The 15,958-nt window shown below is 43.1% G+C and overlaps 1 protein-coding gene across 1 annotated transcript; it reads left to right on the top strand.

Moving 5' to 3' along the window:
• Nucleotides 1–1,984: 1,984 nt before the first annotated feature.
• On the top strand, nt 1,985–15,673 carry Timmdc1 (translocase of inner mitochondrial membrane domain containing 1). Its single transcript, XM_070030148.1, has 7 exons — nt 1,985–2,306; nt 4,341–4,506; nt 7,844–7,932; nt 8,477–8,544; nt 11,315–11,393; nt 12,543–12,653; nt 15,180–15,673. The coding sequence occupies exons 1-7, from the start codon at nt 2,119–2,121 to the stop codon at nt 15,328–15,330; spliced, it is 852 nt and encodes a 283-aa protein (XP_069886249.1). The 5' UTR covers nt 1,985–2,118; the 3' UTR covers nt 15,331–15,673.
• Nucleotides 15,674–15,958: the final 285 nt, after the last annotated feature.

Here is a 15,958-nt window from a genome sequence, read left to right as displayed (position 1 = left end):
AAAGAGAATGATGGAGGATGAATAATACCAAAGTATGTCACATCTGTATATAGAAAAAAATTCATTCTTTCAACCTATGGAATAGGTTGATGAAATGGAGTTTTGATAACCAAATGTCATATATGCAGTAGGGGCTATAGTTGGTAAAATTGTCAGTGAAAGGGAACCTGTTGGCCTCTGGGAATAAACTTACTATGGAGAAAGAAGCTATTAGGTTCTATGAGCAAGGTTCTGCGACAAGGGCTGAGGGTAAAGTGGTAGTTCCAGGCAGTGTGGTAACTACTGAAATCCTCCCTTGATGTGGTTACTCTGCTGACACATTTTCCTAAGGATGAGAGCTGTATATTTACAGAATAGTTAGGTCATATCCCCTAACACCTTTTGACTTGGACAGTTGCTCTGAGACACTTCAAAAAGATCAGGGCACAGAAGAGGGAGAAGTATTCCCTTAGAAAAAGAAGAAAGGATATAAAAAAAATTTAAAAAAAAAAGAAAAAGAAGAAAGGATCTGAGGGCTTGGGGAAGTGGGGAACATGTGATGGGGTAAATATATGTAAAAGGCTTAACAGCAGATCTGTCCAGCCTCTAATAAATCACACTCCAAATACTTTCTCATCCCAGAATGATTCTAGGGTTATTTTAAACATTTTGATTATTTTGTGTCTGTTTCCCTTGTCCTAGTGCTGGTGAATAAACCTAAGACTTTGAGCATGCTGGACTATTGCAAGCATCTGGCTTTCTCTACATGGAGGTTGAGCAGGCTTTCAAGCTTTGGAACCTCATCTTGGTGCTCACTTCTCCCTAAAAATGGGGCAGGTGAAGAGCAGTGTAGAGCAATGATTTAGGAGTTCTGATTTTTTTTCCCGACTGGAAAATTTACTGAAAACTTACTTCATGTCAGACCCAAGAGGTAGAGATGAACATACATAGCCTCTGACTTCATAGTCTACTTAGATCTGCAAGTAAGAGTATGACACAGTGTTGTAGATGCTTTGATGGGTGCTAGATCTAGTCTCCCAGACACCAGAGAAGTCCTGACCCTGACCAATCAGCTGGTCACTTCAGCCAATCAGTTCTCATAGCATTTTCAGTTGTCAAATCCTAGGATTCTCTTTATTGTATAACTACTAAAGACTGTAGTAATATCATCTATGAGTTCATACTGAGGCTTGAACTCAAGTTGTGGGCACTTTTTTGCTCCAGAGTGACACACTTGAGCTACGTTTGTTCCCACTTCTGGTTTGTTTATTTTGTTTTTTTGCTGGTTAATTGTAGGTTAAGAATATCTCAGTCTTTTCTGCCTGAGTTGGCTCAGATCCTCACATCTCAGCCTCCCGAACAGCTGAGATCACGGGAGTGATCCATTGCACCAGGCTGAGTGTAGTAGTTTGACGTTTTATTGGTGAAAGGAATGTCAACGACGGTGACTAACAGAGGTTAAACCAAGGTGCCGCCAGCCGGCTGAAGACTCCTTTGCATGGATTTGAACACACACACTACCTTGAGGCACCCACGTGAGCAGCTAGAGACACGGGAAACGTGCTTCGGGCTCCCGATGGCTTCATAGAAGTTCTCCTTCCAAGAGTAGTAAGGTTTACGAGCTAAGCACAGAGAACCCACCCTGCGAGGTGCCCCAAGGCCCGGGCCCGGGCCGCCGGGGGCTGCGCGAGGCTTCTCGGGCCTACTCCAGCTGCCCAGACCACGGCGCTGCCCTGAGACTGGCCTGTGCTCGCCTCGAGCCGCGCGAGCCGCACTCAGGCGCACCCACCCCGTCATTTAATTCCCAGGACCCCCGCCGGAAACTTGGCCAAACCGCACGCAGCGTGCACACACGCTGCCAACTCACTTCCGGGGGCGGAGCGGGCACAGCTACCTCCAGCCCACCCTAGCCGGAAGCGGTTCTTTGTGCTGGCCCAGCTGTCGCCCCGCCCCTTGGCCTCTGCCCTAGCGGGGACGGGACTTCCTGTGTTTGGGCCCTCCCCCGTGAGTCCGCGGGCTGTACCGGCAAGGTTGTCTCTCGGAGCCGCGATGGCGGGCCTGGCCGTGGGTTAGCTCGGGCCGCCCCTGCGCCCGCCCGCTCACTCTCCGGGCGGTCTTGAGGCTCAGGGCGGAGAGGACATGGAGGCGCCTCGGAGGCCTCGCTGCGGGGCGCTGGGCCTGCCTCCCCGCGTGCTTGCCGCCGGAGCTGCGGCCGCAGACTCGGATTCCCGCGTGTTGGCGGAGACGTGTCAGCTGCCCCACGGCGTGCCGGGGCCGCGCTACGCGGAGACCGGCTGGGGCCGCCTCCGGGAGCTGTTTGCCAAAGAGTAACCGCGTCTCCCGGGGGCGGGGGCGAGGCCGGGGTCGGGGCCGGGGCCGGGGGCGGGGCCGGGGCCGGGGTCGGGGTCGGGGTCGGGGTCGGGGTCGGGGCCTGCCCGCGGGTGGAAGCTCGCGGCGGCTCCGGGCGCGCTGATGTCGGCCCTGAGCCTGGGTCCTGGCAGTGTGGTCGGTGTGTGATGGTGAAGCGCCTGACCGAGTCCAAGAGCTCTCGGAAGTCTCGGGCCAGCCTCGTTACTGTCCTGCAGAAGGACAGTAAGGGGGGGCTTCTGGGTCCCCCTGGGACCCATGTCTGCGGAAATCCCCTCCAGTGTTTGTTTGTTTTCGTGATTTTTAGATGATCCTAGAGTTACTGTACTTCATGACCAAGAATGTCCCAGAAATAGGAGTTAAGGAAGCAAAGAGTTCCTTTTTTTTTTAATTTGCCTACTGAGTTAAAAAGGGTAGCAGCTAGCCAGGCGCTGGTGGCTCAGGCCTGTAATCCTAGCTACTCAGAAGTCTGAGCTGAGGGTCGCGGTTCAAAGCCAGTTGAAGCAATGTGAACTGTATTTTAATATAAGTAGGGTATATGTATGTGTGTGTATATATATTTATAGTCGTGGGGCTTGAACTCAGCCTGGGCGCTGTCCCTCAGCTCCTCAGCTCAAGGCTAGCAAAGGGGTATTTTAGAATCAATCAGAGCCCTTTAAATTGGGTTAATTTAAGTTGACTTAAAACTCAAGTTCATTCATTAACTCATTTAGCAATTACTGGTGAAAGTTTGCCCTTTCATGAGGTAATTTAATAAGTAGAGCTTTATATATATATAATGTGTGTGTGCATGTATATGCGTATGTATATATACGCAAACATACAATGTTGCTGAGAAAGTTAAGCAAGGGAGCTGGGCAACTTGTATTTCATTATTTTACTTAGGTTAAGTTGTCTTTGTTTATGTGGCAATATATTTGCAATGTCTCTGAAGAGTTGGAATATTTGTGAAAGATTCTATGTAGTTTATAACAGAAGAGAGTTATTTTGATCAGCATTATTACTCACTCTGGAAGAAACATGAAAGGTAATAGAACTTTCATGCCCACTTCCATATTGTGGATGAAGAAAACAAAATCCAGAGGGACTGTGACCAGCTTTGGATTGGTTAGTAATGAGTGGCAAAGCAAGGACCCCTCCTCCAGTGTTGCTTAAGTCTAAATCCATTACAGTACAGTAATAATAAGTTTACCATTCATTAGATATTTGAAAGATTACCTAATAGCCTAACCATCCAACTTTGTAGAACTTCTATTTCCATGTTGATAAAATGGAGAGAGGTTCTGGTTGTATTGTAGCATTATTGAGAGAATTAAAAGGGAGGCAAGGCATGCACATCTCATTTTCTACTTTCACATGTTTTCTGAGTTTTGCTAGAGACAAGTTTGTTTTTTGTTTTTTGTTTTTGTTTGTTTATTTTTGCCAGTCCTGAGGCTTGAACTCAGGGCCTGGGTACTGTCCTTGAGCTCCTTTGTGCTCAAGGCTAGCACTCTACCACTTGAACCACACTTCTGGCTTTTTCTGTTTATGTGGTACTGAGGAATCGAACCCAGGGCTTCATGCATGCTAGGCAAGCATTCTACAACTGAGCCACATTCCCAACCCCAGACAAGTTTTTAATAGATGTTTTTGGTCCTAGTTATTGTAAAAGATAAAATACAAATTTTAAATGTCCGTCTATCAACACTATCCTAGTTTCTAGCAGAATACTTTTGCCTGAGATTCTTGTTTCCTTTCAAATAAAAAAAGGATAGAGGCTCAATATGCAGCCCCGGTTGGTCTGGAGCTCACACTCCTGCCTCTGACTTCTGAGTGTTGGGATTAAAGAATTATGCCTCCATGGCCATGCTGTTTTTACTGTAACTACTGTTTAATTCAGTAAAAGAGTTAATCCATTTTGTCTACAATGAAAAATGTTATATTAGCACTTGGGATAATTCTGAATGTAGTGTTTTACCCAATGTCCCAGCAACACTGTCTTTTTGATGTTTTAGTGAGCATCAGAGGATTTCACAGGAACTTGACAATATCTACAGAGCAGCACTTTCAGCAGGCATCATTGGCTGGGCATATGGAGGAATACCAGCTTTTATTTATGCCAAAAAACGCTACATTGAACAGAGCCAAGGAGAAATTTATCACAACCGATTTGACGCTGTGGTAAGTTCTGTGGTCAAATAGTACTTAGATGCACACTAACTGAGCAATTCACTTTATTCTAATTCTTTTTGTTAGATCATGGCTTAGAGAGATTTAATGTCAGAGGAAAGAAATTAACTGTGTGTGCTTTTGTACATGTGTACAGACTTGGGCTCGAACTCCAGGCCTTGCATTCTTGCTGAGCAGCTTTTTCTGTTCACAGCTGGAACTCTCTTGAGCCACCCCTCCAGTACTGTTTAAGTTTGTTCTTAATAAGGCTAAAGAACCTACACTATTCTTGTCTATTTAAACTTGGAAACCAGCATGTGTGGGATCATAATTATGGCTTTTCTTTCTGAACACATAACCTCTCTGAAAGCATCAGGGCCTAGTTGATACTAAAACAAAAATTCTTTTTTTTTTTTTTTTTTGTTGGTCGTGGGGCCTGAACTCTGGGCTTGGGCACTGCCCCTCAGATCTTCAACTCAAGGCTAGCGACCTACCATTTAAGCCACAGTGCCACTTCTGGCTTTTTCTGTTTATGTGGTGCTAAGGAACCACGAACCCAGGGCCTCATGCATGCAAGGCAAGCACTCTACCACTGAGCCACCTTCCCAGCCCTAAAACAATAATTCTTTATTTGTGGTAGAACTAGGGTTTGAACTCAGGGCCTCACACTTGCTAGATATGCTCTTCACCGCCTGAGTTATGCCTCCATCCCTAAAACAACTTTTTTTAGATGAGTGTCTTTTTAATGAATTTTTAAGAATTGTTGTAAAGGTGACATACAGAGGGATTACAGCTACATGTGAGGTAATGAATACATTTCTTTGTGGACAATTTATCACTTCCCTCTCAGTTTTTCTTCCCTATCCCCACCTACAAGTTGTATAGTTCATTTTCAACATAGTATCTAGTGAGTGCCACTGCTGCTTTTGTTCACTATTGTCCCACCTTTTCTGTTCCCCTCCTTACCCTTCCAAAGACAGATAAAGAGCAAGCAAGGAAAAAAAAAAAAGAAGAAAAAAAAAAGAAAAAAACCTGTTTCCATTTCCTAGAGTTCATTTCCATAGATACTATTTTATATGATCAGAGGCACATAGACAGTGTGCTTTTGTGTTTCTCCCCCTAAGTGTATCCTTTATCCTTGTCCATTATGTGCAAATGCCTTGAGTCCTGTATAGTTTATCATGTCCAGGTGCATTCTAGATCTAGATTCTGCATATGTAAAAAAATGTGCCATAAAACTTTTACAATTTCATATTCTAGATTATTAACACTCATCAGATCTTTGTGTCAGTTCTTTTATATACCTGAGGAATTAAAGCTGAGAGGATTTTTTTTTAAGTTTCTATTTGGAAAGTCAGATTTAAAGAACAATTTCACAAATAGTACAGAGATTTCCTATGTACCTTTCACTTGCACAATGGTTTAACCTTGTACAGTGTTTGCTTCTCTGTGTAGCGAATACTGTTACTTTCCTCCTGAACTGTTTGAGAGGAAGTTACAGATATATTTAAGTACCAGGTCATTCTCTTTCATAACCACAGTTACAGTGATCAAAATCAGAAAGTTAACACTGGAACCAGGACTGTTATCTACAGACTGAAGTTTCCTGGTTCTTATCATTTACGGAATCATCTTTTTCTCCTGGTCTAAGGTCTAACATTAAATTTGTCTCCCATGCCTCTTTAGTCTCCTTGACTGTGGAACAGGTTATCTTGAACTTGGCAGTGTTTTGGGCTATGTACTTTGTTGAATGTCCCTCAGCTTAGATTTGTTTGATTGTTTCTCATGATAAGATTCAGTCTGTAAGTGGGCACATACACCTAGAATTGATGTGGTCTCTGAATACTCTCAAAAGCACATGATATCTGTTTGCTCTTTTATTTGGGAGGAGTGGGGGGGGGTACCAGTTCCTCGGCCTAGGTTCTGTCCTTGAGCTTTTCTACTCAAGCCACAGCTCTGCTTCCAACTTTTTTTCTTTTCTTTTCTTTTCTTTTTTTTTTGTCGGTTGTGGGGCCTGAACTCGGCCTGGGCACTGTCCCTCAGCTCTTCAGCTCAAGACTAGCACTCTACCACTTGAGCCACAGTGCCACTTCAGCTTTTTCTGCTTATGTGGTGCTAAGGAACTGAACCTAGGGCCTCATGCATGCAAGGCAAGCACTCTACCACTGAGCTACCTTCTCAGCCCCACTTCCAGCTTTTTGCTAGCTAACTGGAGATAAGAGCCTCACTGGACTTGCCTGCCCAGCTGACTTCAGACCGAGAGCTTATGATCTCAGTCTCCTGAGTAACTAGGATTACAGGTATGAGCTACCAGCACCCAGCTGTTTGACTTTTTACTTTTGATATTTAGTTGGTTAAGGTGGCACCTGCCAGGCTTGTCCATTGTAAAATTACTCTTTTTACCTTTGAGATAATAAATATTTTATGGGTACTGTTATATCCTTTGAGATTTTAGAAATACTCCATTTTTTTTTCAAATCCCTACCTTCTAGTTTTAGCATTAAGATAGTAGTTACAGTGGTGGTTACGAAATGGGCATTTTCTTTCTTTTTTTGGGGGGGGAGGGTCCGGTCGTGGGGCCTGAACTCTGGGCCTGGGCGCTATCCCTCAGCTCTTCAGCTCAAGGCTAGCACTCTACCACTTGAATCACAGCGCCACTTCCAGCTTTTTTTTTTCCTGCTTATGTGGTACTGAGGAATTGAACCCAGGGCCTCAAGCATGCAAGGCAAGCGGTCTACCACTGAGCCACCTTCCCAGCCCGAAATGGGCATTTTCTAACTCTATACCTGTGCTTGGTGTTCTGCTCTAAGGAAGTACCCTCCTACCTCCACATTTATTTATGTGTCAGCAACTGATCATTTTGAGAAATGCCATGTGTGGACATCATAGAGGCAGTTATATGAACAGGACATTTACAAAGACACTGCAATATAATCTCATGAGATTACCTTCATTTGGTGGTTATGTAATGCATGATTGCATGTATAGTTTGTTTGTGTCAGTTATAGTTTCTTACTTCATTATGTTGTCATTTCTTTTGCGAATTAAATTGGTCTAGATGAGGTTTCTCTAAGCACCCTTTCCCTTTCCTCACTGTCAGGGTGGCTGCTGAATCAGCTTCAGGGGAATGTTTGCATTACCAGAGTGACTCTAGCCTGTTTTGGTTCCCTTTTCCTCCGTGTTATCGTGGATGTCTGAGACTTGCTTGAGTCTGCGTAAAGCTTGATATTTCCAGATCTCTGCTTAGCTATATGGACTGAGTTCATAGCTGACATTGTTCCATTACAGTTTCAGAATAGGAAAAGCACCCAGAAGTCTTGGAACCTCACAGTTTTTTCATTATTTTTAGCAAAGCGCACATCGTGCTGCCACGCGAGGTTTCATTCGGTACGGCTGGCGCTGGAGTTGGAGAACTGCGATGTTTGTGACTGTGTTCAAGTAAGCACTTCCGAACGGAGCACTCACATGAAAGGGATTCAGATGCCTTTTTTTCCTCAACATCTTTTGGGTTACCTATGTCTAGGAGGTTGGTACAATTGTCCAAGTGTACTGCTGCACCCCAGCTGGGATAAAAGTAGATAAAGGGTTTTATATGGCTTTATTTTGCTTTTTTTTTGAGCAGGATCTCACCTGTAGGTAAATCCAGATTTACCTACAACTTGCATTGTTCCTGCCTCCTAGAGTGCTGGGGTATAGGCATGCAACACCACACTTGGTTTAGATGCATGGTTTCTATAAAAGAAAATGCTGCAGAACCCTTCTAAGTGAATATTCATCCCAGAAACTTGAATGCTCCTTAATTCATTTTTCAACAGAAGGTCTACCTTCTATATCAGCAGAATAGCATACTTTGAGGGACCTAAAACAGGACCGGGGACTAAAGTAGAGGCTCTTTGACTCTTTCCATTTTAGTGAAAACAGTAGTCAAAGGTATATGGGATGTGCTTTGAATTTTGTTTTACTTTTCCTCCCTTCTTCCCAGCACAGTGACCACAGGACTCAGTGTGTACCAAAATAAAAATGCTCTGAATCATTTTGTCATTGCAGGAGGTAAGACACTTTTTTGGTCATGGGGCTTGAACTCTGCACCTGGGCACTGTCCCTCAACTCTTCAGCTCAAGGCTAGCTCTACCACTTGAGCCACAGCGCCATTTCGGTTTTTCTGGTTATTTATTAGAGATAAGAATCTTACGGACCTTCTTGCCCAGGCTGGCTTTGAACTGCGATCTCAGATCTCAGCCTCCTGAGTAGCTAGGATTACAGGTATGAGCCACTGGTGCCCGGCTTCACAGTGATTTTTTAATTTTATTTTTAAATTTTATTGTAAAGGTGATGAACAGAAGGGTTACAGTTACATAAGTAAGGCAATGAGTACATTTCTTTTTAAACACTGTTACCCCCTCATTTTTCCCACTTATCACTCCCCACTCCCTTCCCCTCAGTCATATTGCATTTTAATAAATGCTTGCCTTTGTTAGCATACTTTAATTGTACAAGTGTGGTTTCATTGTTACATTTCCCTATATACATGCAATGTATTCTGATCAAACTCACCTCCTCTATTATAAAAATTAGCTCCACTTCCAGCTTTTTGGTGGTTAATTGGAGATAAGAGTCTCACAGACTTCTTTGCCTGGGCTGTCTTCAAAACATGATACTCAGATCTCAGTCTCCTGAGTAGCTAGAGTTACAGGTGTGAGCCACCAGTGACTGGCCGGAAACTCCATTTCTTGAGTTGATGCTCTGGAAACAAAAGTATAAAGATTTGTGTACAGGAATTATCATTATGCCTTTATTTAAAACCTCTATACATAGAAAACCTGTGCTGGACAATTTGTGGTATATCTAATGCAATAGAATCATGTAAGAGATTTTATTGATACAGAATTTTTACTTTTGGTGATAGGGCATTTAATATGTTGGGAGAAAATCAGAAGTTTAATGTGTACAGTAAGGCTTCCACTTGGAAAAAAAAAATCAACAATTTTGGTATTGGGGCTATGGCTCAAATGGTAGAGTGCCTGCCTAGTAAGCACAAGGCCTTGAATTCAAACCCTTGTACCATTCTTCCACCTGCCCCCTCCCCCCCCCCAAAAAAAAATTAAAAAACAGCCTTTGGAAGACTGAAACAAATGAGCAACATTTTACTATCTCTAAACAATCAAACTACAGATGGTTTTTGTTCTTTTTTTTATTTTCTTTTTTATTTTGTTGGTCATGGGGCTTGAACTCGGCCTGTGTGCTGTCCTCAGCTCTTCTGCTCAAGGCAAGTGCTCTACCACTTGAGCCATAGCACCACTTCCGGTTTTCTGGTGGTTAATTGGAGATAAGAGTCTCATGGACTTTCCTGCCAGGGCTGGCTTTGAACCTCCATCCTCAGATCTCAGACCCCGAGTAGCTAGGATTACAGGTGTGAGCCACTGGCTCCTGGTGATTTATATATATATATATATGTATATATGTATATATATATAAAATAAAACTATGATTTCAAATGTTTATTCTTTAAAAATTTTGTGTTGGGGATAGAACTTGGTTGTAAAGCCTTTTTCCAACATGTGCAAAGCTCTGGGTTCAGTTCTCAGCACCTCATAAGAAAAGTATTACTTGCTCCTTGAGGTAGCATTTATTTCAGTGTGCACAGTAAGAGGGAAAAGTAAATGGACATAATGGATCCACACTCCTAAGAGGGAGGGTGGAAGGGAACTGCTCACCCTGGCCACCAGATGGCATTGTAGGCACTGCCTGCCAGGTGCTGGTGTCAGAGAGGGTGAGACTGGGAGGAATCTTTTTTTTTTTTTTGGGTCCGCTCATGGGGCCTGAACTCTGGGCCTGGGCCCTGTCCCTCAGCTCTTCAGCTCAAGGCTAGTGCTCTGCCACTTGAGCCACAGCACCACTTCGGCTTTTTATTTTTTTTCTTATGTGGTGCTGAGGAATCGAACCCAGGGCCTCATACATGCAAGACAAGCGCTCTACTACTGAGCCACCTTCCCAGCCCGGGAGGAATCTTTTTCTGACCTGCCTAGGGAAGGATTTTGTTAATTTTAAGAAAACTCTTGAAGAAGTAAAAAAAAAAAAAAAAAAGACTTTTGTGCTGGGACTTTTTGTAGACTTATAGGGCTAATGGGCAAAAATGAAGCAGAATGGGTCCTGTGGACCTACTGGACAGACTGATACTTATTTTTTTATAAACGAGATATATCTGAAATTGGTGACATTGATCAAGATACGTTGATTCATGAACTACTTTGTTAAATGACATTCCTCTTTGTACAACTACTTCAAGATACATTTTTTTATTGTTACATATGTCAGGTAAAGAGTACATTTTTTTTTCTTTTTGGACAATGTCATCCCATCTCCTTTGTTCTCTCCCAGTGAATTTTTTTTTTTTTGGTTGGTCACTAGTCCTGAATGCTGGGCTTGGGCGCTATCCCTCAGCTCTTCAGCTCAAGGCAAGCACTCTACCACTTTACACCTAGCACCACTTCTGGCTTTTTCTGCTTCTGTGGTGCTGAGGAATCGAACCCAGGGCCTCATGTATGCAAGGCAAGCACTCTACCACTGAGCCACCTTCCCAGCCCCTGAAAAAAATTTTTAAGGGACATTTCTCCTTTGGAATCTATAGCGTTAGATGGGAAACTCCTGGCAAGAGCCTTTTGGGTTGAGGAAATCTAGGCTGTAGTGCTGTATTAATAGGGTTCTGGAAGCTCATCTAGATGTATGTCTGTGTTCTTATTACTGAAGAAAAGAAATGTAAATGGGATTCTGATATTTAAAGATGATTCAATATCACCTTTTTTTCCCCCTTGTTAAATAGCTGTCACAGGAAGTCTTTTCAGAATAAACTTAGGCATGCGAGGTCTGGTGGCTGGTGGTATAATTGGAGCCTTGTTGGGGTAAGCATTAACATGTTTTGACTCTAAATTGATACAATTTTATTGGTGCCTTGAATTAAAAATGCCCTTCATTTACCAAAAAAACCCTAAATCTGATCCTGAGGGCCAATGAAAGATCATGTAGCCTTCAGGCTCTGGTGGCTCACACCTGCAATTCTAACTACTCTGGAGTCTTGAAATGTGAAGATCACAGTTTGAAGCCAATTAAACACTAAACACCAAAAAAAAAAAAAAAGCAGAAGTGGAAGTGTTGTTTAAGTGCCACTTTGAGGTGAAAAAAGCCCTAAGGGACAGCACCAAAACTCTGATTTCAGACCCCAATACAGGCACAGCCACATAAAAATCTCTATAGTCTTTTTCCTTTTTTCCTGGTATTGGGCTTGAACTTAGAACATTGCACTCTCATTTGGCTTTATCAGCCACAGTTGGCACTCTACGACATGAACCATGTGTCGTCTAGCCTTTTTTTCCCCCCCTTAATAATTGGAGATAAAGGTTTATAGATTTGTCTGCCTGGGTTGACTTTGAACCATGGTCTCAGATCCCAGATACCAGCTACTTGGTATTGTAGATACCACTGGGTATCTAGGATTGTAGGTGTGAGCCACCAGTGCCTAGCAAGATCTCATCTTCATTGGCAATAGCTGTTACAGGCCAAGTCTGTTTTTTTGGTGGAGCTTATAGTCTTGTGCTACCATGTCCATCTCTAATGATTATTTTTCTTTGTTGTTCAAACCAAGAAAGAAGTAGCTCAGTATTGGTCAGGCATTAATAGCTTATGCCTATAATCCTAGCTACTCAGGAGGTTGAGACTAAGGATCACAGATTGAAGCCAGACTTGGCAGGAAAGTCCATGAGACTCTAATTAACTGCCATAAAATGCTAGAAGTGGAGCTATGGCTCAAGTGGTAGAGTGCTAGCCTTGTGCCCAAAAGCTCAGGGATAGCACATAAGCCCTGAGTTCAAGCTCCAGGACCAGAACAACAACAACAACAAAAATACTTACTTGTCTTTGTTTGATGAAGACACTAAGTTGTCAGTTCCTCCTATATCTGACAGCATGTGGCTCTATGGTGTTGCCTAGCAGAGAAATTCATAAAGCATATGGGCTCATGTCTATCTTAATTTTTCTCTCTGCTCTCCCCTTAGCACGCCAGTTGGAATCCTGCTCATGTCACTCCAGAAATACGCTGGCAAGACCATCCAGGAGAAAAAAGAGGAGGACTGGAAGACCCTCCATGAACTGAAACTGAAAGAGTGGTAAGGATCATGTAGAGACCATAGTCTCTGAGTCCTGGTTGCAAAGTCTGTTAACAGTGGCTCTAAACTCCCATTCAGCTCAAAGAACTTGTTTTTACTGAGTTCTTCATCTTACAACCTTTGTATTCTTTGTCTATTTAAGAAAGGAAAAAAACTCAGTAATTTTCTTTTTAATCTGAGGTAGATCTAACTTTAGGTACTTAAAATGTTACATGGCTCATACTTGAAATCCCATCTCCTTGGGAGACAGAGATCTGGAGGATTTCCATTTGAGGCCAGCACTAGCAAACATTTAGTGAGATTCCCATCTCAACAAATAAACTGGATATGGTAGTTGGTATCTGTAATACCACCTATGAGATAGTATAAGTGGGAGGATCAGTCTGAGGTCTGTTCCAGGCAAGATTCTATGTGAAAAATAAGTAAAACAAAAGGGATAGGGACATGGCTCAAGTGGTAGAGCTGCTGCCTTGTAAGCAGGAAGCTCTGTGTTCAAATTCTAGTACTGGGGGGAGGGGTGTATATGGGGTTTTTATATGTGTTTGAACTCAGGGTCTCAAGCTTGCTCTACAACTTTGCTCATAACTCCAGCACAGAATGTAAATTTCATTAGGGCAATTTTTCTTTTGTTTTGTTTTGTTTTTGGTTGGTCATGGGGCTTGAACTCTGGGCTTGGGTGCTGTGCCTGCACTCTTCAGCTAAAGGCGAGTGCTCTACCACTTGAGCCACACCACCACTTCCAGTTTTCTAGTGGTTTATTGGAGATATGAGCCTGCCTGGGCTGGCTTTGAACCATGATCCTCAGATCTCAGCCTCCTGAGTAGCTAGGATTACAGGCATGAGCCACCAGTGCCCAGCTGGAGATATTTGAAGGGAATGCAGGTCAGGAGTGAGATGCACTGGGCCAGTTGAGTGGGTGTTATCCTCATGTCTGTAATGACATGGAACATCCCCACATCCAAAAATTACTTCCTGCTGTAGACAAGACAAAGTGTCACTAATAAAAAGATTTGCCTGTTGCATCTAATGTCTTTCTGGGGTAGGCAATCTCCCTTTCCTGGTGGCTGGGCAGTCAGAATGATGGAAGGCTTTGTGCAGGCTCTGTGGAAGGTCAGTGTAACAGGCTGTTACCTACTGGTGGGACAAATGTTCTTCACGCTTAGCCTCCATGGGCTAGAGAGGACATGGTGGGGAGGCCGTTGATGAGGCAGTGGATTAATGATAAGTGATTTGACTTGAAAGTTTTGTTTGCATCACACACACACACACACGGAAATTCCTACATCTGTAGATCTGCTGTCCAAGGACTTCAAGTTGTAGGAAAAGAATATTGATTTTAGAGCCAATTAAAATGAAAACTGAGCTTAGTCCCAGGTAGACTTTGAATTAGTTCTGTGACCTAACACATTCTCCTTACCTTCAACTACTCGGACTTTCAGCTTTTCCAAGGAGCAGAATTTACCACATTGTCCAGTTGTTTCACACCTTTGTCTCCTAACACTCAGGAGCACAAGCATGCAGTTACCTAGGTTCTGACGAAGCACCCAAGGCTCTCATTGTGCTGCTGTGGAGAGTCAAGTACATGAGAGACTAGCTGGTTTAGTCCCCTGGTGTCACAGAGAGTTATTAGCAAAGAAAGCTTTGAGAAAGAGGTTAGAAAGGAAAGCTAAGCATATTGGTTATTTGACTCTGCTCTAGGATGCTATATTAGAATTAACATCAGGAAAATAAAGACAATACTACTAAAATTTAAAAGGAAGTGAGAAAACTGGAAGTTGTCACTGATGTACAGCTGGAAAAACCTTAAGAATGAGTAAAAGCAATAATTTGAATCAGAATAATGAAAGAATGGTTTGGAACAGAAAATAGTGTTGAGGTAGAACTCCTGTGTAAGTATGCGTTTATGTCTGGAATTTCTAAGAAAAGTTTAGAAAATGCATAAGGGATTATCTGCTGCTTTGGCTGAAAATATTACAAGGAGTTTCATAGTAACTTTAATAAAATATTTATGAACAGTTTAATAACTGCCTACATTGGTGGAAAGTACAGAAAAGTAGTGATAGGGGCTTGGAAAAAATGGTCATAAGGTTAAGGAGAAAGTTGGGAAAGACCTGATTATCACTTGAAGATAGTAACACTTGCTAGGAAAACTAATCTATTGTCTGGAAAGGAGTTCTAATCTTCACAAATCCGTATCTCCCGAGTTGTGCTACACTGCCTGCTTCCTAGGTTGGGTCTGTGGAGTGTTTATACTGCAGCAGACAGGTGTTCCATCCTCTAGGTTCCCAGGGTGAGAGGACAACACAGCATCTTACAACTTAACCGTAGCACAGGTGTGTCAGCTTGGTAGGAACTGGGGCACCGTGTCCTAGATTGAGGCTTCGGGTACTGTAGGACTGACTCTGGCCAGCTGGGAGTGGAACAGGTTAGGAGAGAGAAGGAGTAGTGTTGGCCATGATTGTCATGTCAAAGCAGAAGAGCAAGGCAAACACTATTTTTGTTGTCCCTTTTATTCGTTGATTATAGGAAAACCAGTCTGCAAATTACTGAACTCCTCCCTGAGGAAATTGAAAGTAGCTTACAGGAAAATGGAGCTGAGGAAGATGTGAAGAAAATTGATGCCTTGCTAAGCCTTCCTAGGAACCCTACATCACCAGATAAACAAGATAAGGACTGAGAAGATTGTCGACTTGAATGAAACTCTTTGGCTTGCTGAAGAACTACGTGGCCATGCACATGAATGCCCATGCCAGGTTGTACAGTGGTCAGCCTGCTGACAAACATACGCACTGGTGGCAGTTGAATGGCTCTTTAAAAAAAAAATCAAAGATTGGGGCTGGGAAGGTGGCTCAGTAGTAGAGCGCTTGCCTTGCATGTGTGAGGCCCCGGGTTCAATTCCTTAGCACCACCTAAGCAAAAAGAAAAAAGCCAGAAGTGGCAGAGCGCTAGCCTTAAGCTGAAGAGCTGAGGGACAGCGCCCAGGCCCAGAGTTCAGGCCCCACGACCGGACCCCCCCCCCCCCCCCCAAAAAAAAAAATCAAGATTGGGCTATTGTATTTTTATTTACCCTTTTAATTTAAACATGTACTTATATCTATATTAATCTACAGATAAGCTTGTATTTCATTTTCCTAGATTTTATCAAAGTAAGTAAAACAATTCCCAAAAGATTAAAGTTGAATTCTGATTGGTTCTTGGATAGTTTGGATAGAGCTGAGCACACATACTCTAATCCCAATGCTCTCGAAGTTGAGATAGGAGGATTGTGAGTTTGGGCTAGCCTAGGATACAGGAGATCTTATCTC

The sequence above is a fragment of the Dipodomys merriami genome, unplaced genomic scaffold, assembly GCF_024711535.1.
Source record: "Dipodomys merriami isolate MVZ:Mamm:240054 unplaced genomic scaffold, mDipMer1.0.p SCAF_2, whole genome shotgun sequence".
Classification (NCBI taxonomy): Eukaryota; Metazoa; Chordata; class Mammalia; order Rodentia; family Heteromyidae; genus Dipodomys; species Dipodomys merriami.
The sequence above is the reverse complement of the archived record's forward strand: the minus strand, read 5'-3'. Positions and strand labels throughout refer to the sequence as shown.

Coding starts and splice junctions, on each gene's coding strand:
- Timmdc1 (XM_070030148.1), top strand. CDS start 2,119: ATGGAGGCGCCTCGGAGGCCTCGCTGCGGGGCGCTGGGCCTGCCTCCC. Junction 8,545..11,314: donor TCATTTTGTCATTGCAGGAG/GTAAGACACTTT, acceptor CTTGTTAAATAG/CTGTCACAGGAAGTCTTTTC. Junction 12,654..15,179: donor GAACTGAAACTGAAAGAGTG/GTAAGGATCATG, acceptor CGTTGATTATAG/GAAAACCAGTCTGCAAATTA.